Source organism: Cataglyphis hispanica, chromosome 13 (genome assembly GCF_021464435.1).
Source record: "Cataglyphis hispanica isolate Lineage 1 chromosome 13, ULB_Chis1_1.0, whole genome shotgun sequence".
In the NCBI taxonomy this organism is placed as follows: domain Eukaryota; kingdom Metazoa; phylum Arthropoda; class Insecta; order Hymenoptera; family Formicidae; genus Cataglyphis; species Cataglyphis hispanica.
The window spans coordinates 1,039,990-1,053,291 of NC_065966.1; the positions used below are offsets into that span (position 1 = coordinate 1,039,990).

General features: G+C 30.0%; 3 protein-coding genes across 4 annotated transcripts in view; 2 read left to right on the forward strand and 1 right to left on the reverse strand.

The window, feature by feature from the left end:
* LOC126854141 (general transcription factor 3C polypeptide 3) overlaps positions 1 to 6,505 on the forward strand; it is a 105,632-nt gene extending 99,127 nt beyond the window's left edge. The window contains exons 2-4 of the mRNA XM_050600556.1: positions 3,441 to 3,622; positions 3,762 to 5,635; positions 5,880 to 6,505. Coding sequence (XP_050456513.1) covers positions 3,450 to 3,622; positions 3,762 to 5,635; positions 5,880 to 6,160 — 2,328 coding nt within the window. The 5' untranslated portion in view covers positions 3,441 to 3,449 and the 3' untranslated portion in view covers positions 6,161 to 6,505. The remainder of the gene's footprint in view (positions 1 to 3,440; positions 3,623 to 3,761; positions 5,636 to 5,879) is intronic.
* On the reverse strand, positions 82 to 2,218 carry LOC126854165 (BLOC-1-related complex subunit 6). Of its 2 annotated transcripts, none has more exons than XM_050600609.1 (4): positions 2,003 to 2,140; positions 1,090 to 1,617; positions 847 to 1,007; positions 82 to 266 (listed from the first exon to the last, which is right to left on the reverse strand). In XM_050600609.1, the coding sequence occupies exons 2-4, from the start codon at positions 1,606 to 1,608 to the stop codon at positions 215 to 217; spliced, it is 732 nt and encodes a 243-aa protein (XP_050456566.1). In that variant the 5' UTR covers positions 1,609 to 1,617; positions 2,003 to 2,140; the 3' UTR covers positions 82 to 214. The 2 variants fall into 2 exon arrangements, with proteins under 2 accessions (XP_050456566.1, XP_050456565.1); XM_050600608.1 differs by having other exon boundaries at positions 84 to 266; positions 2,008 to 2,218.
* Positions 2,421 to 10,928, forward strand: LOC126854136 (DNA ligase 4). The gene is given in 13 exon segments (XM_050600543.1): positions 2,421 to 2,628; positions 6,538 to 6,706; positions 7,000 to 7,157; positions 7,382 to 7,653; positions 7,724 to 8,038; positions 8,208 to 8,292; positions 8,294 to 8,512; positions 8,753 to 8,882; positions 9,109 to 9,366; positions 9,545 to 9,733; positions 9,817 to 10,116; positions 10,202 to 10,447; positions 10,523 to 10,928. Coding segments are annotated over 12 exon segments (2,673 nt in total). The 5' UTR covers positions 2,421 to 2,628; positions 6,538 to 6,541; the 3' UTR covers positions 10,859 to 10,928.
* The last annotated feature ends 2,374 nt before the right edge of the window (positions 10,929 to 13,302 follow it).

Genomic DNA, 13,302 nt, shown 5'->3' on the forward strand with positions numbered 1-13,302 from the left:
ATATATATATATATATATATATATATATATATATATCTTAAATATGTAATCTTAAAAATAAGATATGATTTTAAATTAAATATTTAAATTACAAGATGTTAATCATAATAATCATAATTTATCATAATTTATCAGAATGTAATCTCCATTTCCTATGCATACTCCGTAATTACAAGTTTTAAGAAAATGCGACGATTTTCTCTTTTATGTTGCTTTACAAATTCATTGCGCTCTCGAATAGCTCCAGCATTCTCTTCATCTCTTTGCTAAAAATCACGCAATTTTTATTTATGCTTAATGCAAATTATGACAGACTTTATAAAATATCCAAAGAATAGAATTTCCCTGTTGAGTTCATCATTCATTCTCAAACGAAAATTAAAGACGTACGAGAGAAAGAGAGAAAAGGAGAGAGAGGAAAAGAAGCGCCAAAAGAAAGTTTTTTACTTTCCCTCTCTCTCTCTTTCTCTTTCTGTTTTTTCTTTTTATTATGTACAAAACGAGTTTTAATTTTAAACTTTGCTAATATTTATCTGTATTTTCTCGCTACTACTAATAGTTGACTCAAAATATACAAACTAAACTTTTAACAAACATAAGCGTCTTTTTTGCAGGAAGTTTTCCTCTCCTTTCCCATCATGCTATTAGCTTTCGATTAAAGCAAAATCTTTTTTCATAGGATAAGATTTAATCAGACATTGTTGATTGACTTTACAAATAAGGATCGTGTCGCCTTTGCAAGAAATTTAATAAAAATGCTAATCATAGTATATAATGATTAAAATTTTCCCAGGATAATTTTTGCAAATCTTAATTTAATTAAAAAGAAGATATCACGATACTTACATTTGCTCTGCTAACTTGTAAATTGGTCCCATCGACTTAGATAGTTCCTCACACTTAGCCATTAATTGATACATTGACTTTATATTGTGATCTACAGCATCGCACGTTTTACATACAGCATCTCTGTAGGTTTCCAAACAACCAACTGTAAGAGCTGATGCCTAGAAACGATAATAAATTATTTATATATATGATAATCATATAATATGTCATGGCAATAATAAATCTCAATTGATGACTTACATTTTGTAAAATTGCGGCCAGATTTTCAGTCAACGCGTCTACAGAGGTTGCAACTTTCCTAGCTTCCATTTCTAATTCATTTAATACATTGTGATCGAGAGGTGGCAATTGCGGAGTCAAGGCTTGTCTATACAAGCATGGAGTCGAGCTTCGTGATCCCGGAAAAGATGGAGTTTCTCCCTTCTTGGTTACAGGACTGGATAATTTGATCTTATTCTCTAGATCCTCTGTAACAAACAATACCATATCGCCATCCTGCATCACTCTTCCTTCCAATTGTAAATAACCCATGGCTTTGTGATAACTCGGCGGATCCAGATCGTCATCTTCCGTTGGACTGCCGCCTCTACTTTTCAAATTTAATTGATCCGGTCTGTGGCCAGTTCCACTTATTTTTTCCAGATTGTCATCCAAAAACTTTCCACTCTCGATATCTGGAGAATCAATGAGCGATCTTAATTCCGAAATAGGTGGCGATGATTGTGAATCAAATGATATCTCGGAATAGGACGCTGTCATCTCATGCAACTAAAACATTAAAATCATATAGTATAAATACTTATTATTACATATTATTAGTTATTTGTATTCTTATTATTATTATTATTATTATTATTGTATTGCATATACATGTGTAGCAATAAACGTCATATATATTAATCATATTAAGTAAAATAAATAAAACGCAAGTAGTATTGAACATTTCTGAGTATATATCAGTAAGTTATGAAGAATGTAGAAAATCTGATTTACTATTTTATGTATTTCAAAAGAACAAAATTCTTACTGCTTAAGATATATATATATATATATATATATATATATATATATATATATAATAATTTATATAATATTACACAGATACATAAATATTCATAAATGTTCAACATTTCACACAACTTAAAATTCTAACCTTACTCTGTCTTCGTCGTAGTCAATAACGGTGTTCTTGTCATTTCGAATGTTTATTCCCGATTTCGAGGCTGCTTCAATCTCGTCTGATTCCATTGCGCTAGTTGTCACGCTATAAATCTTTAGGAATAGAATAAAGATTTTATCGCGCGAGATGATGCAAATGTGTCGACGCTCCAAATGTCAAACTGTCATCGAACGTGAAACTAATCTAACCTCTTTATCAGAATCATACATTACATAAATTCTAGACAATCAATTCTATATCTGTCATCAAATGAAGTGAACATGTCATTTTTCAAAATAAAACTCTCTGATTGGTTGATCGTACTGATTACCCTAGGCCCGAAAGATACGATTGGCCTTCTAAACATAATCAAATGGGACGAATAATTACGAATAGTTTGCAATATTTATTATTGTAATCTATGTTCATCAGAGTAGTTGTGTTGATAAATATTCCTACACGAGACACGAGCACAAATATTCAGTGAATAGGGAAAAAAAAGGAAAAGTTTTATATAAAAGTTACATTTGAACGATTTTGAGTTTTTACATTTTTACATTTGTTGACTAATTAATTTTATTTATACTTTATTTCATTAATTTACAACAATTGTATAAAAGGTAAGTATAAAAAAATTGTAGCAAAATATATATTCCTTTACATCACATATTTGTTACGTTGATCCTATTATACATCACATGTAGCAATAACAAAATGAATAATAACATTACAGTTAAATATAGTTGACAGTTTACACACACTTATGCAATATTAAATTTAACACATAAGTTTGATGAAACATACAGTGAATAACGTATACCTCGCGTTTCGATATTATTGCCAGTACTGAAAATTTATAATGTACATTACATAAATTATAGATTTTCAGTACTGGCAGTAATCAGAACACAATATCAGAACACAGGGATAGTGAATAAGAATGGAATGTGATGCAAGTAAAACAACTATCAACATGGATATAGTTGAAGAAGCAGCAATGGATGTGGAACTTGAAAAATCAACTGTCAATGACAATATAGTTATTAATGATGATAGTACTGTAGCACCAGTGATAATCGAAGAATTGGATGAAAGCGCTATTAATTTAATGGATATGGATATCAATGAATTTGTTGAAGCTAAAGCATTACAAATAGAAGAAGTTAAAGATGTTATTCCAAATTATACACCTTCGTGTAGTTCTAACAAGGATATTATGGATACAGAAGATCAGGATATGTTACTAACTGCAGATGAGGAAGATCGATTGACAAAACAGTTTTTAAATGGAGAGTTAACATTTAGTGAATATTCATCGAGAATGGATCAGGATATAGATGTGGAAACAGTAGAAAATGATAACTCTAGGTATGACTTGAAAGAAATATTGCAATAGAATTCCAAAATTATATTCCATTCTATTTTCAGAAAGAATATTGAAATGGATCGTATTGTACAAAAGACAGAACAAAAAACAAGCAAAGCAAATGTGCGTCAGAGAAAGAAAAGACGTATTCTGCCACCAGTTTTACAAGGACTTATGGGTGAAGCAAATTTAAGATTTGCTAAAGGAGAAGTAGACTTAGCAACCAAAATATGTATGGAAATTATTAGGCAAGTGTTTCTACTATATTATATTGACAATAATTTGTATTATATTGATAATACATTTCTAAGTTTACAAAAGATTATTTAAGAATATTAAATGAGAATATTTAAAAATATTAAATATTTGATCTGATTATCTCTTCAGACAAGTACCAAGTGCCCCAGAACCGTTTCAGACATTAGCTATGATATATGAAAATGATCAACCAGAAAAGTCATTACAATTTTCTCTAATTGCCGCACATCTCAGTCCTAAAGATGCTGACCAATGGATAAGATTAGCTAACATGTCACTAGATAGTAATGATATAAAACAAGCAATAACATGTTATTCTAAAGCGATTCAAGCAAGTCCAAAGGACATAAATTTATATGAGATACGAGCACAACTCCAAGAACAGAATGGAGATAAAAAAGCATATTTGCGAGGATACACAAGATTGATTCATCAATTGGAATCTGACGACGGTGAATATATATTGAAATATGCAAAAATATTAGCCAAACATCATATGCAAGAAAATAACAATGAACAAGCATTAGAAGCAATGGAGACCATTTTTGTTAAATGTCCTAATCTCATTACATTAGAAGAAGTTAATATCATGACTGAATTGTTAATAGTACTGAAACAATTCAATAAATGTTTAGATATATTAGTCAAATATACAGATATTAAGATACGATATAAGGAAAATAAAGAAACAGAACAAGAAAAAATAATTAATAGTGTAAAGACTGAAGAGGAAGAAAAATTGAATAATTTGAAAAGAAAAGCTACATCTCCAGCCAAAAATCAAAATATTGACGAAATAGAATCTTGTGATATACCAGATAATGTGGTTGTTGACTTAAAAGCAAAAGTTCTTATAACTCTTATTGAATTGGGTTATATTCAGTTAGCTGACGAACTTTTACCCAATTTTTACACACATGAAAATCCAGAAATTTCTGGGGATCTCTTTTTGGATTTGGCAGAAGCATTAATGGACAAGAAAGAATTTCAGCGTGCATTAATTTTATTGGATCCACTAGTTGAAAGTTCGAATTTTAGTTTGGCTGCAGTTTGGCTAAGACATGCAGAATGTTGGGTTGGTTGCAATGACATAGATAAAGCCATAAAATCTTATGAAATTGTGCGAAAATTGTCACCGCAGCATTTAGGCGCAAGAGTAGCTCTAGCTAAACTTTACAAGGAAGCAGAACAGTATGATAAAGCAATAGAAGTTCTCTATCAAGATCCTGAATCTGATACATTAGATCCAGATGTTATTTATCAAAGAACATTACTGCTTTATAAAGTTGGGAGATATGAAGAATATTTTACATCAGGGATGTTACTTCTTTCAAGGCATTGTATTAATATAAGAAGAAGAATTGAATTAAATGCACTTGCACGCCCAACGGGTGTTCGGCAACGTCTTGAGAGCTTAAAACTTCGTCGCTTAGCATCTGGGGAAACATTAGAAGATGAAAACGCGCCAATATTTGCTGATAATACAAAACCGAATGAAAAAAATGAATTTCTACTTTTCCTACAAATGTGTAAGCTAGCATATAAATTAAAAAAGTTTGGTTTTCTTCAAAGAATATGTTTTACTGCTTTGACAACAAAGAGATTTAAAAAGAGGAACTCCCATCTAATTTTCTTATGTTTAATTTCTTGTATACATAATGAAGATTCGTTTTATGGATATAATATCGTGCGAGACATCGTACGTGTCTGTCAAAGAACCAATTCGTGGAATTTATTAAATATAATTATTCAGAGAGCCCAAGATTTGAGGCATAACAGATTCATAATGCGATTACTTGGAAGAGAAGATGTATTTTCGTATTTGCATATCATGCATGCGAATAATTGTCTTGTCTCAGGAACATACAAATATGCATTAAATGGTTATATTTCTCTCTTTAAAGTAACACCTAGTGCATTGTTAGCATTGTTAATAGGTGTTACACAATTACAAATGGCATGTCAAAAAATGTCAGCTAAGAAAAGTCAACTTGTAATTCAAGGTAAAAAATTACACATGTGCACGCATGTATATCAAATATAGAAAAATAGATTACCAAAATTATTTAAAATTATATACACAGAATCTATCAAAATATTCCAATTAATGTGATAGAAACATTGATTTTAAAAATAATGTTTAGAATATACATTAATATTACATATAATATAATATTATAATATAATATAATATGATATATATTATATTATATATATTTTTTGAAAGAAATTTTCTTTTTTATTTAGCATTAGCCTTTTTCAAAAAATATATGCAACTACGTGGTAAAGATGGTAAACAGGAAACCTATTACAACATGGCGCGAGCATTTCATCAAATTGGTTTATTTCCATCTGCGATTCACTTTTATAAGTTGGTCCTGGAAGAAGATCCGGGAGATTTAGTCAAACAGAACGCAAATCTTTTGGACTTAAAAAAAGAAGCAGCTTTCAATTTACATCTTATCTATCTGCAATCTGAAAACCATCTTCTTGCTAGAATGTATCTTGAAAATTATATCACAATTTGAATAAAAAATGTAAAAATTTGTCGTCCAAATGTAATAGAATTTGTACTTTCTTAATATAATATGTACCTATTTATATAGTATGTATATGCTCTTATTATAATTAAAATATATGCTCTTGTTATAATTCTACCTATTACTAATACAATTAACATTATAAAAAATCTGACACATTTATGATTAAAATTTAATAATATACTGTATGATATGAAAAGAACACACTTAAAATCTTCCATCTTTTTTTAATTTACAATATTTTTCAATATATATTTTTGTTATTGCTACATGTGATCATAACGTAACAAAATAATTTTTTATCATGCAATCTTGAAATATATATGGTCTATCAAAGTCCAGCTGATTTAAAGATTTTTCTTTAGGATAATGGCTGCTAATTTAGATGCTAAAATTGAATTTAAGGAATTGTGTGATATTTTGGAAAATGTTATCAAGGCGAAAGAAATAAAAAAGAAAGCGCAAATTTTGCAAATATTTATCGACAGTTGTCGAAATATTAGCAACAAACTGAAAACTGAATATCCCGAATCGGTATGTAATTAAGCCGTTATATAATATGTTATAAAGAGAAGACAATATAAGTGTGATATAGGAATTTATTTATATGAATTTATAAGAAATTTAAATTATTATAAATAAATTCTAATGAAAATATTTTAATTGCGTCGAGAAATACTGTTAAAACTTGTATTGATAATTTTTGACGATTCAATATAACTATATAGATGTACATGAGAATATTTCTTTTCAAGATTATACTGTAAATATTTTCAAAATAATTTGATAGAATTATAATGATTTATTTTAATTTTGTTTCTCTGTAGGATGTTTCACTGTATCCAATATTAAGATTGATATTACCTGATCTTGATCGAGAGCGTGGACCACATAATCTGAAAGCTGCTTCATTGGCAAAACTTTACGCTGACATACATGGTTTTATAAAAAACAGTGACAATTATAAAAAATTAGCAAATTACCGGTCAGTATGACTCTGTGTCAGATGATCAATTAAATAAATTGCGCGTTGCTAAATATGTCGGAAGTAACGCTCGAATTTAGAGTAAAATATATTACGTGAACAAGTATTAGTAACATATACACGCATATATATATATATATATATATATATATATATATATATATGTAAAAAAATTTTAATCTTTTTTTTAATTTTGTTAACAATATAAAGATGTTATATTTTAGAGAACCTACAAGCAAATTCGTAGGAAATGATTTTGCTGACCGAGCTTATTGGGTTTTAAATAAAAGATTTCTCAAAACAAGTACTGGCTTCACAATTGCACGAATGAATTTATTTCTCGATGATATATCGAAGAAAGAAGCAACAATGCAAGACAAAATTGAAACGTTTAGAGTACTTTTTCGACAAATCACGGGTTTCGAAATGAAATGGGTAACACGAATTATAGTTAAGGATCTACGACTTGGCATAGGAAGAAAAAAGATATTGGACAGTTCGTAATTTCTTTTGTCAGTAACACAAAATATGTCGCAATAAAGATTAATCGATTTGTTCTTTTCAAGTTTATCATGAGGATGCGAATGAAAAGTTTCTCGTGACGAATGATTTGCGTGAGATTTGTAACCAGTTGCATGATCCTAAGACGAAAATAAAATGCGGCATACAAATATTTTCGCATTTCAAACCGATGCTCCTAGAGAGATGTGACATCGAGAATATCGAAAAGCTATTTCGGGATAATGACTTGTACTATGTACAAACTAAATACGATGGTGAGAGGTCGCAACTTCATATGAAAGATGGAAAATTCAAATATTTTACGCGTAGAGGATACGATATTACAAAAAAATCTGGATACGGAGAAACCGAATCTTCGGGTATGACAAATCAAATGTTAAAAATAAGTTGAACATGAGCTTTTCATGTAATTTCCTTGAATCGCTTTATCAGACAGAACGTACGAACAATAAAAATATTTTATATGTATAATATACATATGTAAAATTTATTTCTCTAAAAATAATAATTTTTGATATTCGCGTATAGGTTTCTTGACCAGTGTGTTTAAGCGACGTTTAAATCCGAATTGTCATTCTTTTATATTGGACGGAGAATTAATGGGTTGGCATAAAGAAAGGAATATTTGGCACGAAAGGTATGAATTTCGATGTCAAGAATTTGTCGGTGAACAGTCGCCATCAACCGTGTTTCATTGCATTCGATATTATTTTGCATAATGACACTTTACTTGTTGATATACCTTATAAAGATCGACTAAAACTGCTCAATGATATATTCACCGAAGAAGAAGGTTCTTTATATATATGTCGATCTTCTTTAATTTCGAATAGGTAGGATATCATTTTACATCACACGTAAGTGTAATGTTTGAAAATTATATTTATAAATTAAGTAGTTTTATTTCTTAATTAAAATCTTTCCGTAGCTATAAAGTTATTTTTTTCCAAGAAAACGTATCTTTATATGAACTAAGTTAATATAATAAATAGCTTTTAGTTTTTTATTTTACTTTTTTCAACAAAGAAAAAGAGATAAAAATTAAATAATTATTATATATTTTCCTGTGCAAGGGAGGAATTGATAAAAGCATTCAACGAATGCCTCCGTAATAACGAAGAAGGACTTGTTATAAAGAAACACGATATGAAATATAAACCGAATGTTCGAGATGGAGGCGGTTGTTATAAGATTAAAGCAGAGGTAAAACATATCAGTTTTAATCATTACACAAATATTTTAGAAGAAATTTAATATTTTTAAAGAGTTGTATGTTTAGAAATTAAAACATTGAAAATTTTTGTGGTACATGTAACGTCTTTTTATCTAATTCTTCTCATGAAGAAAGAATCAAGTGCAATTTTATAATCGATGTATAATATACATAAAGAGATAAAATTTAAAAGTAAAACATTACTTCTTTTTACAGTATTCTGATAATTTGGTACAAGATATAGACCTGATTATACTTGGCGGTTACTACGGAGAGGGCAAATATACCGGAATAATTAAAAGCTTTGTGATAGGCGTTGCTGCTCCAACAAATAATAGAGAAGAATACCCATCGCGTTTTTTCGCTATAGCATCCGTAAGCAGTGGAATAGGGGATCAAATGTTGCGTACTCTTCAAACAAAATTTGAACCACATTGGATTAAAGAATGTCCTGTAAATATCAAGAGCTTTAAGGTAAATTAATTATATATATATATATATATATATATATATATATATATATATGTATATATATAATTTTATATTATTCAATACATTCACTTTGAATTATTCTATATTTCTCGATCGTTACACTTTACAGTGTTTACTTCTATAACACATACACATTTTATTTAAATTATATTCCCTATAGGGAAAACAGCCGGATGTATGGATCCGTCCGGAATATTCTATAATTCTGACAATACGAGCAACCGAAATGATACGCAGTAGTGAATCTCCCATTGGATACAGTTTACGATTTCCTAGAGTTGTAAATATCAGAATGGATAAACCATGGTACAATCCATGCACTAGTTCCGAACTTTTGTCGTTAGTCAAAGTACGTATACATTACCGGATAATTATACGCAAAAGCGACTGTTATTATTTACAATTTATAACAATTTAATTCGATTATTATAGAATAAGGAAATGATCCAAAAATTAACCAAGCGAGAAGCTACTTTGCATGATGTAGACGAGGCACCAGTACCTAAATTACCAAAGACAATAAGTCGAAATAAACCAATTGAGTCTAATGTATATAAAGAGCGAATAACACCGCTTACGCGACTATTAGATGAAAAGGAAATTTGTGTAATAAATGGTACTGATGAATTGGCAAAGGAGGAAATTGAGAAAATACTGCAGCAACACAGCGCTAGAATTGTTCAGAATCCGATGAATACAACTTTTTGCGTGATAGTAGGCAATGACAGAACGGTAAGTTGTTATTATCGCGCATCTTAGATTTGAATAATATCTCATGGTAAATTAAGACAAGTTACGCACAAACTATTCTTTTCAGATACGAGGGAAAGAAATGGTAAATAGTGGAAAATACGACGTTGTTACTTTAGACTGGTTTAAACGCGTTACCAATCAATCCGATTGCGTGATCTCATTAGGTGATTTTTTACCGTGGGAATTATTATGCAGTCGAGATATAACAAAGCGTCGACTTGCGGAGAACTATGATGAATATTATGATAATTTTATTGTGGATGCGGACGAAGAGACTCTGAGGCGTTCTTTCGACAAGATTGGGAAACCGGTAATTTTCTAAAGTATTTGTCATTAAAAATAATTTTATATCGCCCCAATCTAATTTTGCATAAATCATTTTCAGCTTACGAATCAATTTAGCGTTGAGCAGGAAAAAGAAATGGACAAGAAATTATTCAATGGGAATGTGTCGCCTTATTCACTGTTTAGAGATATAATTGGATTTTTCGAAAACCAATCGTGTTGCGCTAAATTTAAATTCCGTTTCATGTCAGGTACAATTAAAGATGGTATCGATAATTCTGTTACGCATGTCTTTGTAGAAGATAACGAAACAGATAATACTATGGGAAATTTGAAACATGACCTAGGGTCTGCAAAAATCGTTAAATGTAAATGGATCGAGGAATGCTTCCGAAATGGTCAAATATGTGATATTACAAATTATCTAATTAATTAAATGTATTAAATGTACCTAAAATATACGTAAAAATAAATATATCGAAGAAAAGTTTCATAATACGAAGAAATGTTACATGTGTATTTTCGACAGAAATCTACGATGTATTCATGGAATCGTTTCAACTCACATTTTCGTGAAGCACTGAGAAACTAGGTACTAGGCGGAGTGACAGTCGGACAGTTCGCTCATTTAACATCTTCCCGTTTCGAAATATTTCTTCTTGACTCGGACTGCCACCCTTACCCATCTTGTTTTATTTCATCGGAATGCGCGCAAAATACGAAGCGAAAGAGACGCAGCTGCGACGTTCCTCTCACAAAGCCTGCCATTCAGAGAGATCTCACGTAGATTAGCGCGGAAAGATCGCGGAAAGATTCGAGATATGCATACATCGGAAATACGTAAAGTTACGAGCGAGAGATATACTTTCATCATCGATATTTGATTTTATCTTTAATTTTATCTCCTTATTATTCTTTCATAGATTTTTTTTATTCCAAGAGTCATTAGATTACTTTAAAAAAATAACTTTTGATTGCAAAAAAACAAATAAAAAGGAAGGTACCCTCTATGTGAAATATTTACGATAATATAAAATGAATATTCCTATTAAGAAACAAATTAATTAATGCGAACGCGTATTTTTTTAAATTTTACTTTATATTTTCTTTTATTCAATGAATATATAAATATAAGACCTGTCAAAAGAATCTTCTGATTGATTGGGATTGAAAATATATATTACACACGCATCGGTTAGGCCAAGCATCCATCTCGTTAGCAACGAGAGGTGTCTCTAGTCAGGTCAGTATAAATAATATATGAATATGACTGACGTTCTGCCCGCGCAAGATCTACTTATAGACTCTTCACCTACAGATGGGACGCGTATTAATCGAGTTTCAGATTTTCGGAGCGTGCGACCGGGCGTGTCACTCTTGCAGTATGTCGAATTTATTCATAGAATCTCTAACTCGCCTGTTGCCAATTATACATGGAGAGTAACTGTTGTCTATCGCGCTTAATGGCATGATACGCATGATGGCAATATACGTAATGGCAACACAATCCACAAATCATCGATACATATAAGCAGATTGCTCTAATTGAAATGTACATGGCTGAAGCTCTTTTTCTATCTATATATATATATATATATCTCTTTATCTCTTTCTTTGGCTATGATAATAATGCGACTCTTACTTTTAAAAGCAAATTCGCATATATAACTTTAAAATATTTGTTTAGGATACAATTGTATCTTTTTTTACATTTTTCAAAATCAGATCTATATATGACCAGTGTGCAACATTTCCTTATAATTAACAAAATAGAAAATACATAAATAAAATTTTCAATTGTAAATAATTTTGTATTTTGTTTTCGTATAATTTCCTACGTTTATTCTTTGACGCTTTAACGATAGTTAAATGAGGTGATTAAGTAAAAGTGTTCCGCTAGAAAATAAAAGGACAAATTATTACCTGTTTTAGACGAGAGATCGTACAATAACACACATTGCAAAAGGCGGTCGTTACCTTTATCCGTTTCTTAGTTCGAATTTCTTCTGATGCAGCATCTCGCACAATAATCCTTATATTCATTTGTAATCACCCGTGCTCTACAATCATCCTCCTGCGCCCTATTAAAAAATTATAAAATTTATATAATCAATGTAATTATTCACGCCAAATAATATATAATATAATATGATTAAGAATGTTCTACACATTAAAACATTTATAAACATATTAATCCCTATGTTTAATGCAAATTAACATAAAGAGTAACAAAAACTTACAATTGTATTGGTTTGTTGCATCCACATGCATAACGTATATTTCGCATTCTGTACACAAAAGCATAAATGACAGTGTTGTTTTAATAATTACGACTTTATTTTCTAGTTTAATTTGCAAAATATGGAACATTTTTAAAAGTAAAAAAAAATGATATAATAATAGAGGAATTCTTAAAAATTAAATATGTATATTAAAAAATTTATGCAATTGATTACAAGTATTTGACTTTGACATACTTTTGTGCTTTTATCTTTATGTCTTTAATGTTAATATTTTATAGAGACGAAAGAATAATATTTTTAAATTTAAGTGCTGAGGAATTTTATTGACTTACCCTTTTGCACATCTACATCTGTCCGGTCGTCTAATACATAGAAATTATTAATTGTATATTATTAATTTTGATAATATCCTAATTATGGTATCAATAGTCATACGAAGCGTTCATCGTCTCGTGATATCATTGCCGAGTATGTGATTTTCGATACTTTTCGGCAAGCTTATACTTATTACATGCTTTTTAAATTGCATGATATACGCTAAACATACATACTCCATAAGAAGTGTTTTACTGAAATAAAAGCTCTTTAGGAAGACGCGCGTGTATGACTAGCGTGACTCACTTTTCGCTTTCCTGCC